This window comes from Oncorhynchus kisutch, unplaced genomic scaffold (assembly GCF_002021735.2).
Source record: "Oncorhynchus kisutch isolate 150728-3 unplaced genomic scaffold, Okis_V2 Okis01b-Okis20b_hom, whole genome shotgun sequence".
Lineage (NCBI taxonomy): Eukaryota > Metazoa > Chordata > Actinopteri > Salmoniformes > Salmonidae > Oncorhynchus > Oncorhynchus kisutch.
Genome location: NW_022261978.1, coordinates 1194457 through 1212614, shown reverse-complemented (window position 1 = coordinate 1212614; position 18158 = coordinate 1194457). Strand labels below are relative to the sequence as shown.

The following is an 18158-nucleotide window of genomic DNA, read 5'->3' as shown; positions in this document are numbered from 1 at the left end:
TTAGTTTTGTTGACGTTGAGTGTGAGGTTATTTTCCTGACACCACACTCCGAGGGCCCTCACCTCCTTGTAGGCCGTCTCGTCGTTGTTGGTAATCAAGCCTACCACTGTTGTGTCGTCCGCAAACTTGATGATTGAGTTGGAGGCGTGCGTGGCCACGCAGTCGTGGGTAAACAGGGAGTACAGGAGAGGGCTCAGAACGCACCCTTGTGGGGCCCCAGTGTTGAGGATCAGAGGGGTGGAGATGTTGTTGCCTACCCTCACCACCTGGGGGCGGCCCGTCAGGAAGTCCAGTACCCAGTTGCACAGGGCGGGGTCGAGACCCAGGGTCTCGAGCTTGATGACGAGCTTGGAGGGTACTATGGTGTTGAATGCCGAGCTGTAGTCGATGAACAGCATTCTCACATAGGTATTCCTCTTGTCCAGATGGGTTAGGGCAGTGTGCAGTGTGGTTGAGATTGCATTGTCTGTGGACCTATTTGGGCGGTAAGCAAATTGGAGTGGGTCTAGGGTGTCAGGTAGGGTGGAGGTGATATGGTCCTTGACTAGTCTCTCAAAGCACTTCATGATGACGGATGTGAGTGCTACGGGGCGGTAGTCGTTTAGCTCAGTTACCTTAGCTTTCTTGGGAACAGGAACAATGGTGGCCCTCTTGAAGCATGTGGGAACAGCAGACTGGTATAGGGATTGATTGAATATGTCCGTAAACACACCGGCCAGCTGGTCTGCGCATGCTCTGAGGGCGCGGCTGGGGATGCCGTCTGGGCCTGCAGCCTTGCGAGGGTTAACACGTTTAAATGTCTTACTCACCTCGGCTGCAGTGAAGGAGAGACCGCATGTTTTCGTTGCAGGCCGTGTCAGTGGCACAGTATTGTCCTCAAAGCGGGCAAAAAAGTTATTTAGTCTGCCTGGGAGCAAGACATCCTGGTCCGTGACTGGGCTGGATTTCTTCCTGTAGTCCGTGATTGACTATAGACCCTGCCACATGCCTCTTGTGTCTGAGCCGTTGAATTGAGATTCTACTTTGTCTCTGTACTGGCGCTTAGCTTGTTTGATAGCCTTGCGGAGGGAATAGCTGCACTGTTTGTATTCGGTCATATTACCAGACACCTTGCCCTGATTAAAAGCAGTGGTTCGCGTTTTCAGTTTCACACGAATGCTGCCATCAATCCACGGTTTCTGGTTAGGGAATGTTTTAATCGTTGCTATGGGAACGACATCTTCAACGCACGTTCTAATGAACTCGCACACCGAATCAGCGTATTCGTCAATGTTGTTATCTGACGCAATACGAAACATTTCCCAGTCCACGTGATGGAAGCAGTCTTGGAGTGTGGAGTCAGCTTGGTCGGACCAGCGTTGGACAGACCTCAGCGTGGGAGCCTCTTGTTTTAGTTTCTGTCTGTAGGCAGGGATCAACAAAATGGAGTCGTGGTCAGCTTTTCCGAAAGGGGGGCGGGGCAGGGCCTTATATGCGTCGCGGAAGTTAGAGTAACAATGATCCAAGGTCTTTCCACCCCTGGTTGTGCAATCGATATGCTGATAAAATTTAGGGAGTCTTGTTTTCAGATTAGCCTTGTTAAAATCCCCAGCTACAATGAATGCAGCCTCCGGATAAATTGTTTCCAGTTTGCAGAGAGTTAAATAAAGTTCGTTCAGAGCCATCGATGTGTCTGCTTGGGGGGGGATATATACGGCTGTGATTATAATCGAAGAGAATTCTCTTGGCAGATAATGCGGTCTACATTTGATTGTGAGGAATTCTAAATCAGGTGAACAGAAGGATTTGAGTTCCTGTATGTTTCTTTCATCACACCATGTCGCGTTGGCCATAAGGCATACGCCCCCACCCCTCTTCTTACCAGAAAGATGTTTGTTTCTGTCGGCGCGATGCGTGGAGAAACCCGTTGGCTGCACCACTTCGGATAGCGTCTCTCCGGTGAGCCACGTTTCCGTGAAGCAAAGAACATTACAGTCTCTGATGTCCCTCTGGAATGCTACCCTTGCTCGGATTTCATCAACCTTGTTGTCAAGAGACTGGACATTGGCAAGAAGAATGCTAGGGAGTGGTGCACGGTGTGCCCGTCTCCGGAGTCTGACCAGAAGACCGCCTCGTTTCCCTCTCTTTCGGAGTCGTTTTTTTGGGTCGCTGCATAGGATCTGCTCCGTTGTACTGTTTGTAAGGCAGAACACAGGATCCGCGTCGCGAAAAACATATTCTTGGTCGTACTGATGGTGAGTTGACGCTGATCTTATATTCAGTAGTTCTTCTCGACTGTATGAAATGAAACCTAAGATGACCTGGGGTACTAATGTAAGAAATAACACGTAAAAAAACAAAAAACTGCATAGTTTCCTAGCGAGGCGGCCATCTCTGTCGGCGCCGGAAATGCTTACAGACTGCACTACCAGACCCCACCACAAGGGGCATAGTATATACAGACTGCACTACCAGACCCCACCACAGGGGCATAGTATATACAGACTGCACAACCAGACCCCACCACAGAGGCATAGTATATACAGACTGCACTACCAGACCCCACCACAGGGGCATAGTATACACAGACTGCACTACCAGACCCCACCACAAGGAGCATAGCCACTATTACAGGAGTTTGATTTCTGATTTAATCAAGACACTTCAACAATAAAGAAATACATGCTGTACATCTAACATTGATTTACTGTGAGGTTTAGCTACAATGTTTCCTGATGGAGGACCTCTCCTCCCCTCATGACTCCAGTGGTGGACCTCTCCTCCCCTCAGGATTCCAGTCATGGACCTCTCCTCCCCTCAGGATTCCAGTCATGGACCTCTCCTCCCCTCAGGATTCCAGTGTTGTACCTCTACTCCCCTCATGATTCCAGTGTTGGACCTTTCCTCCCCTCAGGATTCCAGTGTTGGACCTCTCCTCTCCTCAGGACTCCAGTGTTGGATCTCTCCTCCCCTCATGACTCCAGTGGTGGACCTTTCCTCCCCTAAGGATTCCAGTGTTGGACCTCTCCTCCCCTCAGGACTCCAGTTGTGGACCTCTCCTCCCCTCACGACTCCAGTGTTGTACCTCTTCTCCCCTCGTGACTCCAGTTGTGGATCTCTCCTCCCATCATGACTTCAGTGGTGGACCTCTCCTCTCCTCATGACTCCAGTGGTGGACCTCTCCTCTCCTCATGACTCCAGTGGTGGACCTCTCCTCCCCTCAGGACTCCAGTTGTGGACCTCACCTCCCCTCGTGACTCCAGTTGTGGATCTCTCCTCCCCTCAGGACTTCAGTGGTGGACCTCTCCTCCCATCATGACTTCAGTGGTGGACCTCTCCTCTCCTCCCCTCAGGACTCCAGTGATGGACCTCTCCTCTCCTCCCCTCAGGACTCCAGTGATGGATCTCTCCTCTCCTACCCTCAGGACTCCAGTGGTGGACCTCTCCTCTCCTCTCCTCAGGACTCCAGTGGTGGATCTCTCCTCTCCTCTCCTCAGGACTCCAGTGGTGGACCTATCCTCTCCTCTCCTCAGGAATCCAGTGGTGGACCTCTCTTCTCCTCTCCTCAGGACTCCAGTGGTGGACCTCTCCTCTCCTCAGGACTCCAGTGATGGATCTCTCCTCTCCTCAGGACTCCAGTGGTGGACCTCTCCTCTCCTCATGACTCCAGTGGTGGACCTCTCCTCCTCTCAGGACTCCAGTTGTTCACCTCTCCTCTCCTCAGGACTCTAGTAGTGGACCTCTCCTCCCTCTCAGGACTCCAGTAGTTGACCTCTCATCCCCTCATGACTCCAGTGGTGGACCTCTCCTCCCTCGGGACACCAGTGGTGGACCTCTCCTCCCCTCAGGACTCTACTGGATGTGTATGTTTAACTCTGGCTATCATACCTGGGTTGTTAGTGTGACTCTAGACCATGCTAGCCCACTGAGCTAAAGTGTAGACATTAGCTCCTGTTCACTAACATGAATCTCCAGGTCTAAGACAAGGTTATCTCATCATTACAGACCAGCTTCGTTCACTGAAATCACACCCAGTCTGTTGTTTGGTTATTCCACATCTAAATTATACATACTTTAATGTGAGTCTATATACCTACAGCTATAGACTGTCCAAAATAGCACCCTATTCCTACATAGTGCACTATTTTCTACCAGAGCCTCATAGTCACGGTCAAACAGTGCACTGTGTAGGGGATAGGGTGCCATTTAGGTCACATTCATAATGTTGGGTTGTTGTAAGGTTGCTGTAATGGATTTATTCTGACCATGGTCCCCTCCCTTCCTCTCCTCCTCTGGTCCCCCTGTCCCTGTCTCTGGGTGGGGAACGTCACCATGGACCTCACTGAGAAACACATATTGGACCTTTTCAAAACGTATGACCATCATGCCCCATTTCTATCTGTTTTAGTTCTGTATCTGCATCTCTAACTACATGCTAGTTAACAGACGCTCTTATCCAGAGAGACTTACAGGACTTTCAGAGTTCCACATTCAAATTCTATCTCCCCTCACCTACAGTACAGAACATAGAGAGTATCACAGTTCTACATTCTAATTCTATCTCCCCTCACCTACAGTACAGAACATAGAGAGCATCACAGTTCTACATTCTAATTCTATCTCCCCTCACCTACAGTACAGAACATAGAGAGCATCACAGTTCTACATTATAATTCTATCTCCCCTCACCTACAGTACAGAACATAGAGAGCATCACAGTTCTACATTATAATTCTATGTGCTGTACTGTAGGTGAGGGAAGATCGTATCAGAGTTCTACATTCTAATTATACATTCTGTACTGTAGGTGTAGGCAGAGAGTATCAGAGTTCTAATTTTATCAAATTTTATATCCCCTCATCTACAGTAAATAACATAGAAATAGAATGTAGAACTATAATACTCTCAATGTTTAATCTCTCCCTAGTTGTGGTTATGTGTGGTGAGATAGAGAGTATCAGAGTTCTACATGAGAGATGATGTGCCTTTGTCAACATCAAGAATACCAACATGGCTGCTTTCGCCTTGGAGAGGCTCCAGGTGAGTGGTGGGATGAAACATAATGCTGTCAAATGCATTTTACTATGTGAGATGTGCTTTCAATTATTTAGCTTAATCTTTAGGAGTTTGTACTTTTGGGAATATGCTATTGGTTCCTTTGTACTATTGGGACTAGGCTATTGGTTCCATTGTACTATGGGGACTAGGCTATTGGTTCCATGTATTTTGACAGTGGATGCTGTTGTTTGTATTTTGACTGTGGCTGCGGTTTGTCCTACTGTCCAGGTGGTGGAGCTGGAGAGCACCAGACTGGTGATTTGGTACCCAGACCGCTAGGTCCTCTCCTCAGAGGACCAACCTCCAACCGAGACCTCAACACCTCCTCAGCCTCCCAGTACGCCGCCACAGGGTAAGGACATCCGACTATCTGTCAAAACATCAACTATATATTATAAACAAATATAAGCATTTATAATGTTGTATTCTAAATTGTTACTAATCTATGGGCCATGAATTGTACAAAATTACAGATAACTGACAGAAGGTGGGGATGGGAGCACTTGCGTGCAGGTGTTTGTGTATTCATACTGTTTGTGTGTCTCTCTCCCAGGCCCAGGAGGATGGCTCCCATTAATGGTGATGAGTGTTTCTTCTGGAGGACCACTGGCTGCCTGTATGGTGACAAATGTCGCATCAAACACAAGCCTGACCATAAAGGAAGAGACAGGAAACCATGGCAACCCTGAACACCCTGACCACCCTGACCACCCAGACTACCCTGACTACCCTGACCATCCAGACCACCCAGACTACCCTGACCACCCTGACCCACTGACCACCCTGAACACCACGCACCGTCCGGATGTAACAGAGGGAAGAAGAAGAGGAGGAAGAGGAAGAACAGAATAATGAATATGAAGATTGAGGTAGAGGAATAGGGACAGTGTACCTACCTTAAAAGGGAACAGCAATGGGGGTGTTGGGGGGTGCCACCACTTTTGTAGTCCTCTGACACACAGCACAGACAGAACACTGGACATACAGTATGAGTGTGTGAAGTGTCAATCAAAGTGAAGAGGAGTGCTCCTCTGATTTCCTTTCCCCGCTCCCTCAGCCTGAGCTGATTTGGAATTGAATTGCAGATGAATATAGGGCCTGTTCCAGGCAGACTATATTACAGTCGCCTGCCAGATCTCACAATGCCTGGATAGGTGTTTGTGTTTAAGATATCAGTTAACCTGCATTTCCTGACTGCACAATCAATGATGTGGCACACAACCATTGGTTGCTGCGCACAGCTTGACTGCAATATAGTCAGCCTGGAACGCCCTCAGTGTCCATGCGGTGTTCTAACATCCACACCAGACCACCTTAACTGAAACAAGAAGGGGGCTGCTGTGGATATTGGATCAAGGCCCGTATCTTCAGTTCAGTGATTTTATACTGTACATGATGTTCAGTGGACTAATTAAATTCAAGTGGACTAAAGTGACAATATGAGGAGTACAGAATGACTGTTTGAGAGCATCAATGTAAAAAGACAATCTGTCTGTATCCTCTCAGCATGTGGGGGAGCTGAGTGTACAAATGACTTAGTGTTTTATTATGTCAATCAGTTGTATTCATTCATAATAAAATATAGTTTAATCAAATCAGATGTAGTGTCATTATTAATGTAATGTCATTATTCAGAAAGGCTATGGATACTGGTGTTATAAAAACCAAAAACAGTTTTACCAACATGTTTGGGGAATGAACAGCACCCCCACCAGAACTAGTGTTTCTCAAACCTCTCAGGAGGGACCCATCTATCCACTCTCCATATTGTAGCCACCAATGAAGAAATACAAGTAGCCTATGACATATCAGACAGACATTTCTTGTAAAGTCCCTCTCTCTCCTCTTGAAGATGTTCACACATTTCTTAAAGCCCTTCACTGGTGTGTTGGTTGCCAGGAAGAGGCATCATGAGGACAGGAAGCCAGCTCTGCAGCACCTTTCAGCCCCTCAGTACATCTAGTTGCTGTCAACCACAGAACTCACACCATTCTGTTTCATTCTCTGCTTGGACAGTAAGCTCACCTCCACTCTCTCTCCTCACGCTGTAAGTACGCTTGATGATGTCTATCTTTTCATTATTACTTGTTTCTAGTCATCAAACTTCTGCCAGGCATGACAATTTAAGCTTCTGTCGGGCATAACAATGTTTTATACTGCTGTTGTTTGTCTGTTAACCTAGACATACATAATGTAGACCAACATACAGTCTGTTTCTCTGTTAGCCTAGACATACATAATGTAGACCTACATACAGTTTGTTTGTCTGTTAGCCTAGACATACATAATGTAGACCTACATACAGTTTGTGTGTCTGTTAGCCTAGACATACATAATGTAGACCTACATACAGTCTGTTTGTCTGTTAGCCTGGACATACATAATGTAGACCTACATACAGTTTGTTTGCCTGTTAACCTCGACAGACATAATGTAGAACATTTGAGTATGAATTATGCTTTGCATATGAATCTATGTGTAAGATATTTGGATGGTGTTTCATGAATTTTGGGTTAATATTTTACATGCATTTTAAGTGCAGAAAAACACTGTATTTTGTGACAGCATGGGCAGCGTGTCTTCGGTGAGTTGGTTTCAAATATAAGACTTGTGCATGCTATTTTGAGGCCTCTGAGAGCAATAGATTGTTGGGGAGACTTTTTTGTTTAGAGTGAAAGTAGGAGTGATTGAGTGGATACTTCATAAGAGCTTTAGGAGTAGTATTAACATAAGACACAGTGATGGTGGGTTGTGTTTAGGAGTAGTATTAACATGAGACACAGTGATGGTGGGTTGTGTTTAGGAGTAGTATTAACATGAGACACAGTGATGGTGGGTTGTGTTTAGGAGTAGTATGAACATGAGACAGTGATGGTGGGTTGTGTTTAGGAGTAGTATTAACATGAGACAGTGATGGTGGGTTGTGTTTAGGAGTAGTATTAACATGAGACAGTGATGGTGGGTTGTGTTTAGGAGTTGTATTAACATGAGTCAGTGATGGTGGGTTGTGTTTAGGAGTTGTATTAACATGAGTCAGTGATGGTGGGTTGTGTTTAGGAGTAGTATGAACATGAGACAGTGATGGTGGGTTGTGTTTAGGAGTAGTATTAACAAGAGACACAGTGATGGTGGGTTGTGTTTAGGAGTAGTATTAACATGAGACACAGTGATGGTGGGTTGTGTTTAGGAGTAGTATTAACATGAGACACAGTGATGGTGGGTTGTGTTTAGGAGTAGTATTAACATGAGACACAGTGATGGTGGGTTGTGTTTAGGAGTAGTATTAACATGAGACACAGTGATGGTGTGTTGTGTTTAGGAGTAGTATTAACATGAGACACAGTGATGGTGGGTTGTGTTTAGGAGTAGTATGAACATGAGACAGTGATGGTGGGTTGTGTTTAGGAGTAGTATTAACATGAGACACAGTGATGGTGGGTTGTGTTTAGGAGTAGTATTAACATGAGACAGTGATGGTGGGTTGTGTTTAGGAGTAGTATTAACATGAGACAGTGATGGTGGGTTGTGTTTAGGAGTAGTATTAACATGAGACACAGTGATGGTGGGTTGTGTTTAGGAGTAGTATTAACATGAGACAGTGATGGTGTATTGAAATGCTGACTAAACGGGTCCTTTCCAACAATGCAGAGTTAAAGATAAAAATACAGAGCATTCAGAAAGTATTCAGACCCCTATTCTTTTCCCACATTTTGTTACATTACAGCCTTATACTAAAATGGATTCAATTGTTTCCCCTCATCAATCTAAACACAATACCCCATAATGATAAAAGCAAAAACAGTTTTTTTTTTTATATCACATTTCCATAAGTATTAAGACCTTTTACTCAGTACTTTGTTGAATCACCTTGTCAGCAATAACAGCCTTGAGTCTTCTTGTGTATGATGCAACAAGCTTAGCAAACTTGAATTTGGGGAGTTTCTCTCATTCTTCTCTGCAGATCCTCTCAAGCTCTGTCAGGTTGGATGGGGAGCGTCGCTGCACAGCTATTTTCAGGTCTCTCCAGAGATGTTCCATCAGGTATGTCCTGCCTCTGGATGGGCCACTAAAGGACATTCAGAGACTTGTCTTGTCTTGTCTAGACTTAGTCTCAAAGCCACTCCTGCGTTGTCTTGGCTATGTGCTTAGTGTCGTTGTCTTGTTGGAAGGTGATGCATGCTCTGGAGCAGGATTTCATCATGGATCTCTCTGTACTTCGCTCCGTTCATCTTTCCCTCGATCCTGACTAGTCTACCAGTCCCTGCTGCTGAAAAACATCCCCACAGCATTATGCTGCCACCACCATGCTTCATCGTAGGGATGTGCCAGGGGTCTGAATACTTACACTGTATAAATGTTTTGAGGGAAATAGTGACACAAGGAATAAATACAGAGTGAATAACGAATATCAATAACGAGTAAAAATAACATCTGTTTCACAGTACCGAGTCGGTGTGCAGGGGTACGAGGTAATGAGGTGTTTCTGTACATACATACAAGGGAAAGGGGGATACCTAGTCAGTTGCACAACTGAATGCATTCAACTGAAATGTGTCTTCTACATTTAATTCAACCCCTCTGAATCTGAGAGGTGCGTGGGGCTGTATAAATGAACGTAATCGTTGCCCGGGAGCAGTTGTTGTTGTGGGTTAACTGCCTTGCTCAAAGGGCAGAACTGCAGAATTTACTGCTTTTGCAAGTTCAGGAAGTCAAAACAGCAACCTTTACTGGCCCAATGCTCTTAACCGCTAGGCTACCTGCTGCCCCATAGGGAGGGGTAAAGTGACTAGGCATCAAGATAGATAATAGACTAAGCGAGCATAGAAGTAACTTACTGTAGTTCGTCTGGTGGACTTGTGTCGCTGGGCAGCTCGCGGCTGGATTTCCCTTTGTAATCCATGATAGTTTGCAAGCCCAGCCGCATGCTTCTCGCTTCAGAGCCAGCATAGTAGGATTCAGCCTTAGTCCTGTATTGACGCGTTTCCGGTTTGATTGCTCATCGGAGGTCGTAGCAGAACTTCTTTAACCGTCCGGATTAGCGTCCCGTTCCTTGAAAGCGGAAGCTCTAGCCTTTAGATCTGTGCAGATGTTGCCTGTAATCCATGGCTTCTGGTTGGTACGTCTGTAGGTCACTGTGGTGACAATGTCGGCGATAAACTTATTAATGAAGTGGTGAAAGAGTCCTGTAGCTGAGCATCCACTTGATCGGACCACTTCTGTATTGAGCGTGTCTCTGGTACGTCCTGTTTGAGTTTTTGCTTGTAGGCAGGAAGCAGGAGGATAAAGATATGGTCTGATTTGCCAAAGGGAGGGCTTTTTATGCATGTGTAGAGTATAGGTGAACTAGAGTTTTGTTGCCCCTAGTTGCACAGGTGAGGTTGAAAAAGAAGGAGCACCCTTTTTGGTTCTAGATATAATTATTTTTGGTTCCAGGTAGAACCTTTTTGTGTTCCATGTAGAACCCTCTGTGGAAAGTGTTCTACATGGAATCCAAAAAATGTTCTACCTGGAAAGATAAAGGGTTCTTCAAAGTGTTCTCCTATGTGGAGAGCCAAATAACCCTCTAAGATTCTAAATAGCACCTTCCGTCCGGATTAGCGTCCCGTTCCTTGAAAGTGGAAGCTCCAGCCTTTAGCTCTGTGCAGATGTTGCCTGTAATCCATGGCTTCTGGTTGGTACGTCTGTAGTTCACTGTGGTGACAATGTCGGCGATAAACTTATTAATGAAGTGGTGAAAGACGTGGTCAATTCCTCCATGTTATTGGATGAATCCCGGAACATATTCGTATTTGTTTTCTAAGAGTGTAGACAAATCAACCAGATGTATATCCATGTCCTCGTTCAGCCACGACTCTGAGAAACATATATTACAGTTATTCAGGTCCTGTTGACAGGAGAGTCTCGAGCTCTTCCAGTTTGTTGGTCTATTTGGGGGTCTATTTGATGACCGACGTAATCTCCTCAGGATGCCTGCTCGCTTGACTCTCTGTTGCCAGGTATCAGGGTCTGGTCTGGAATAAGCAGAATGTCCTAAGTTGTAACAGAATATATAGTGGCTAATACTACTATAGACATCAGTGTTTGTGTGCTTAAATGTGACTTGGTCAAGTACTAGTCAGTGTTGTGTTTCATTAGTTTATTATGTTGTTATTGACCCAACATTATTGAGGACATTATTATTAGGTACCAGTACTAAACACAATGGCCAACAGTGGGTATGTACCAAATGGCACCCTATTCCCTAAATAGTGTACTACTTTTAACCAGGGCACATAGGGTGCCATTTGGGACACATTCAGTGTAACAGAATATCACCGTGGCATTATATTACTGCCCAAATGTATAAGGACAATGTTTGAAGAGAGGAGGCTGCAGTAATGTTGAGATGCCAGTAGGAGGAGCTCTTGTCTAGAACACTGGAACCTTCAGTAGCACTATGATGCAGCTGATGAGGAGTGATGGGATTTAGTCACATTTTTCCTGTTTTAAAATGTACGTCCACTCCTCAACATAAGAAATATAACTGTGCTGACTTTTGTCCATTTTCAATTTACACTGAAATGCTTCCTATTCACAAGAGACCTCACCACACATAGAATAATGCAGTCCTAAACCACAGTCAAAGTATAGCCGTGTGTGTGTGTGTGTGTGTGTGTGTGTGTGTGTGTGTGTGTGTGTGTGTGTGTGTGTGTGTGTGTGTGTGGTTTTGCTATTCTTGTGTGGACCAGAAGGCCTCACAAGGACTGTAAAACAAAGTTGGACAAGTGGGTGCATTTCACAGGTCCCCACAAGTAACAAGGCTATTTTTGGTTGAAGATTAGGATTAAGAGTTAGGTTTAGGTTTAGGGGTTAAGGTTAGGATTAAGATTAGGGTTAGTGGTTAGGTAAAACATATTTTGAATGGGAATAACTGTTTTGGTCCAGGACAGTAACACAACATTTTGTCTGTGTTTGTCATTAGTTTACTCCAATTAGAGGAGGGGGGTGGGGTTAGTTTACTCCAATTAGAGGAGGGGGGTGGGGTTAGGGGAAAATAATAAAGATTCAGATTGTTTAATAGTCACATGCACAGGGTTGCAGGTGTAATTGCAGGGTACAGTGAACATCTTAGGCTTCAACATGCAGGACTAGTGAAATAAAATTATGAAAAATGGTATTGAAAACAACAGAAATAGAACTAGCACTATATAGATAATAACTCTGGCAGTGATGAATAATGACCATTGGGGTGGAGGCAGAGTAAAGACTGTAGAGGGGGTGGGGTGGAATGACCATAGGGGGAGCAGCAGCATGATCATTGAGTGGAAAATATATTTACAAAAAATATATATAAAAATTGAAACGTCCTCTCACTGTCAACTGCGTTTATTTTCAGCAAACGTAACATGTGTAAATATGTCTATGAAGATAACAAGATTCAACAACTGAGACATGAACTGAACAAGTTCCACAGATATGTGATGTATAATGTGACCCTGAACAAAGGGAATAATGTGACCCTGAACAAAGGGGGGGTCAAAATCAAAAGTAACAGTCAGTATCTGGTGTGGCCACCAGCTGCATTAAGTACTGCAGTGCATCTCCTCCACAGGGACTGCACCAGATTGGCCAGATCTTGCTGTGAAATGTTACCTCACTCTTCCACCAAGGCACCTGCAAGTTCCCATTTCTGGGGGGAATGGCCCTAGCCCTCACGCTCCAATCCAACAGGTTGGTTGTGCTCATTGGGATTGAGATCCGGGCTCTTCGCTGGCCATGGCAGAACACTGACATTCCTGTCTTGCAGGAAATCACACAAAGAAAAGAGCAGTATGGCTGGTGGCATTGTCATGCTTGAGGGTCATATCAGGATGAGCCTGCAGGAAGGGTACCACATGAGGGAGGAGGATGTCTTCCCTGAAACGCACAGCGTTGAGATTGCCTGCAATGACAACAAGCTCAGTCCAATGATGCTGTGACACACCGCCCCAGACCATGGCGGACCCTCCACCTCCAAATCGATCCCGCTCCAGAGTACAGGCCTCAGTGTAACGCTCAGTCCTTTGACGATGAACGCGAATGCGACCATCAACCCTGTTGATACAAAACCGCGACTCGTCAGTGAAGAGCTCTTTTTAGTCCTGTTTGGTCCAGTGACGGTGGGTTTGTGCCGATAGGTGACGTTGTTGCTGGTGATGTCTGGTGAGGACCTGCCTTACAACAGGCCTACAAGCCAGTCCAGCCTCTCTCAGCCTATTGCGGACAGTCTGAGCATTGTTGGAGGGATTGTGCATTCCTGGTGTAACTTGGGCAGTTGTTGTTGCCATCCTTTACCTGTCCTGCAGGTGTGATGTTCGGTTGTACCGATCCTGTGCAGGTGTTGTTACACGTGGTCTGCCACTGCGAGGGCGATCAGCTGTCCATCCTGTCTTCCTGTAGTGCTGTCTTAGCCGTCTCACAGTACGACATAGCAATTTATTGCCTTGGCCACATCTGCAGTCATCATGCCTCCTTGCAGCATGCCTAAGGCACGTTCACGAGGATGAGCAGGGACCCTGGGCATCTTTCTTTTGGTGTTTTTCAGAGTCAGTAGAAAGGCCTCTTTAGTGTCCTAAGTTTTCATAACTGTGACTTTAATTTCCGATAGTATGTAAGCTGTTAGTGTCTTAACGACCGTTCCGCAGGTGCATGTTGATTAATTGTTTATGGTTCATTGAACAAGCATAGGAAACAGTGTTAAAACCCTTTACAATGAAGATCTGTGAAGTTATTTGCATTTTTACAAATTATCTTTGAAAGACAGGGTCCTGAAAAAGGGACTTTTCTTTTCTTGCTGAGTTTATATGACATATATGATGTATACTGTATATATACTAATATATATTAAATATAATGTATATATATATTTATATTTGATATATATTGTATATATTTACAAAAATTATAAATAGGGAATTGGAAAATATTCAGATAATTACATTGATTGAAGCCACAATCTATCTGCAATATTGAAGCTGAGCCTCCCCCTTAAAGAAAAGTGTGTGTGTGTCACTTGCTGTTTATCCTCACAGCTTGGTGATAGCAGCTATCATTCAACCTGGTGATCAGTCTTTAGGCTGCTGTACAGCTTGGTGATAGCAGCTATCATTCAACCTGGTGGTCAGTCTTTAGGCTGCTGTACAGCTTGACGGACCGTAAAAGATGGAAAATTTTTCCTCCTATACTTGGGGTTCTGAGACTAAAACAGCTTCTGAATAATCAATGTAGAAATATGTGTTTACAGTAATACAGGTCTGTTCAATAAGCGATTGTTGTTGTTGATGATGATGATAATGATGACTTTACTGTATCCATTAGGACATTGTTTTGCATCTTACATCATGTCATCTTAAATAGACAGATGTAGACAGACATGCAACACATCACACACATTACATACATAGTGCAATAGACTTACAGACAGACAGTATTCACATAGACAACCATATAGCACAATACAACACAATATGAGCCTGGTTCATTTTCAGTAATGAGGCCCTGTACCCCATTTACAGTTTCTACTTCAATGTATCAGGTGGAGTTATTCACCAGCTATGGAGTGAGTTGTTGTTTATGTTTCTAAGACTGCAGGGTGGGAGATGCAACAATGTCCTTGAGAACAGCAGGAAGTGTGTTGGTGGTCTTTCTCTGGTCTGTGACAGGTATGGTCTCATTCTTATCTTTAAGTTGCTCTGTTTATCAATCTACAGGCATTTCTAAAAGCATAACCATTTTTATGTTCTACTGTCGACACATTTGGCGTCTCCACTCCATTTTAAACAGTTGTCTTTCACACCTCACTGAGTGAAGCTTATCTGTGGTTTCCATTCACACTCAACCAAAGAGTATCAATGTCTCAACTATGGAACAAAGTTTTAGTGTGAGTCAAAAGACCTTGAACTTAATGTAACGTCCTTGTGATGTCTAACTGTGTTTCAGTGGTACTGGGTCAGAATGGCTGGAGTGTTACATACACCCCTCAGAGTATCTGTACCTTGAAGGGGTCAACAGTGGAGATGTCCTGCTCTTACACATATCCCAGAGGTTATACAGTCACAACAACCTTCTGGTTCATAACAAATAATGCTGAGGGGAATCCTGTGAGTCTAAGTGATGACCCAGACTACATTGGTCGTGTGATGTACCATAGAGATAAGAAGAATGGCCACACCCTGACAATCACAAACCTGAGAGAGAGTGACTCAGCTACGTACATGTTCAGCTTTATAACAGATCAGACCAGAAGGAGATATACTGGCAGTCCTGGAGTCACTCTGTCTGTAACAGGTAACATTCTATATCCTGGCAGTCCTGGAGTCACTCTGTCTGTAACAGGTAACATTCTATATACTGGCAGTCCTGGAGTCACTCTGTCTGTAACATGTAACATTCTATATACTGGCAGTCCTGGAGTCACTCTGTCTGTAACAGATAACATTCTATACCCTAGCAGTCCTGGAGTCACTCTGTCTGTAACAGGTAACATTCTATATCCTGGCAGTCCTGGAGTCACTCTGTCTGTAACAGGTAACATTCTATATCCTGGCAGTCCTGGAGTCACTCTGTCTGTAACAGGTAACATTCTATATACTGGTAGTCCTGGAGTCACTCTGTCTGTTACAGGTAACATTATATATACTGGCAGTCCTGGAGTCACTCTGTCTGTAACAGGTAACATTCTATATACTGGCAGTCCTGGAGTCACTCTGTCTGTAACAGGTAACATTCTATTTACTGGCAGTCCTGGAGTCACTCTGTCTGTAACAGGTAACATTCTATTGTCTGATGTTCTGTTTAATCTTCATTGCCCCTTTAGGTCTGGAAATTGTCTTGATTTTTATTATCTAATAAAATAATGAGCTGGCCAACAGAAAATGATTTTTTGTGCTGACTAACGGAGAATAAACTGGAAGCTGTAACAACAAAGAGAGTCACACTCCATTTGTATAACCTCCCAGTCATTTGTTGCTTAAAAAACACCAACGTTTCGACATCACCTTCTTCAGGGTAAATGTATTGCATCATGTGACGACACTAGACAACAGGTGATTCAGGTTGATGTTGTCTACTCCAGACCTGCGCGTGAAGGTGACTCCTACATGGTGGGCAACGTCGAAGACACTGACCTGTAGCACCACCTGTACTCTGACTGACAACCCCACCTACATCTGGTACAAGAACGGACAACATCTAGATGAGAGCACCTCCCCCCAGTACAAATACTCAGTCTCCAGGAACTATGATGACACTTATTCCTGTGCTGTAAAAGGCCATGAGGACCTCCACTCTCCTGCAGTGTGTGAGTGTTCATTTAATACGTTATACTGTGTGTTGGTTTCACTATGAGAACTTGAGAACTTTGAGCATTTCTAGAAAGAACTGAGAACACAATCCAATTGACCTCTTGTTATGTCACTGTGTTTCAGGTGTTCAGGGTCAGAGCTGCAGCAGAGTGAATTACACCAAGAGGAGAATCTGTGCCCTAAAGGGGTCAACAGTGGACATATCCTGTACTTATGTTGGTTATGATTACATCACATCAACATTCTGGTTTAGAAGTGATAAGTCGACCCCTGAAGACCTAACCAGAGACCCAGGGTATGCAGGTCGTGTGGAGTACACTGGAACATACGAAGGTCCCTCCACCCTGAGAATCTCAGATCTGAGAGAGGAGGACTCAGCTGAGTTTCGCTTCACTTTTAAAACATACAGCATTGAATGGGGTCATAGTTTCCCAGGAACAACTCTGACTGTCACAGGTAATACTACACTTACAGAACATGATGATATACTGGTAATACTACACGTACAGAACATGTATGATATACTGGTAATACTACACTTACAGAACAGTATGATATACTGGTAACACTACACTTACTGAACATTATGATATAATGGTAATACTACACTTACAGAACATAATGATATACTGGTAATACTACACTTACAGAACATGATGATATACTGGTAATACTACACTTACAGAACATGATGATATACTGTCACTACTTTATGTCTAGTTGTAGTAGGTTGAAATGAGGTTGAGGTTTGTTCTTTTATGTTGTTATTCTCTCTTCATTAAGACCTGCAGGTGAAGGTGACTCCTGGCACCGTGACAGAAGGATCATGGGTTATACTGACGTGTAGCACCACCTGTACTCTGACTGAAATCCCCAACACCACCTACATCTGGTACAAGCATGGAGAAGAGCTATTTTCTGACTCCTCTCCCCAGTATCAATACTCAGTCAGTAGAGGAGGTTCTGACAGCTACTCCTGTGCCTTAATAAGAGGCCATGACAAACTCAGCTCTCCTGAAGTCACAGTGGGTGAGTGTTGTGATTTACCTCCAGAGTTTTCCTCTCTTATGGTAAACAGACTTGATATTTTCAGTCAATTCAGATTACTGATTTATAAGTAACTATAGCTCATTACTATCTAACATGTTAGTCATACTGAGAATCATACAAATAAGCTAATATCATCACCATCTTCACCATCATCATCATCATCATCATCATCATCATGTGCTTCATCATTTGTTCCAGATACTTCTTCTCTGAGCTGCTTAAGGGTGACCTACACCAGTAGAAGCATCTGTTCCTTGATACCGTCAGTGGACCTGCCTTGCACTACCATACATCCCACAGGTTAGACTGTGTTATCTTTAAGTCTGGTAGAGTCATTTTGTCAACTACAGAAGGAAACCAGAAAGTGTGTTTTTATATGCTCTCATTCAGACCTGCAGGTGAAGGTGACTCCTGACACAGAGGCAGGGAAGAGGACACTGACCTGTAGCACCACCTGTACTCTGACTGGTAACCCCACCTACATCTGGTACAGGAATGGACAGTCTCTTGCTTGGCTCACTTCCCAACAACACTCTGTCTGGAGTTCTGAAACAGAAAGTTACTCCTGTGCTGTTAAAGGCCATGAGGATCTCCGCTCTCCTGCAGTGTGTGAGTCTGGATTCTATTGGGATAATTTGTAGCTAACCTTTCTTTATAACAAAGTAAGGCAACCTGCAAACTTCAAGGTATATCTGAACAAAACTATGTAATGTATTTTCAGGTGTTCAGGGTGACAACTGCTGGAGTGTG

General features: G+C 44.4%; 2 protein-coding genes across 5 annotated transcripts in view; both read left to right on the top strand.

Annotated features, from left to right (window-relative positions):
- LOC109878263 (B-cell receptor CD22-like) overlaps positions 1 to 18158 on the top strand; it is a 108299-nt gene that overhangs the window by 8659 nt on the left and 81482 nt on the right. The window lies entirely within an intron of this gene.
- Positions 4087 to 6635, top strand: LOC116358985 (zinc finger CCCH domain-containing protein 63-like). The gene is made up of 4 exons (XM_031811550.1): positions 4087 to 4352; positions 4907 to 5019; positions 5266 to 5389; positions 5591 to 6635. Exons 2-4 carry the CDS (start codon positions 4956 to 4958, stop codon positions 5724 to 5726), a joined length of 324 nt encoding a protein of 107 aa, XP_031667410.1. The 5' UTR covers positions 4087 to 4352; positions 4907 to 4955; the 3' UTR covers positions 5727 to 6635.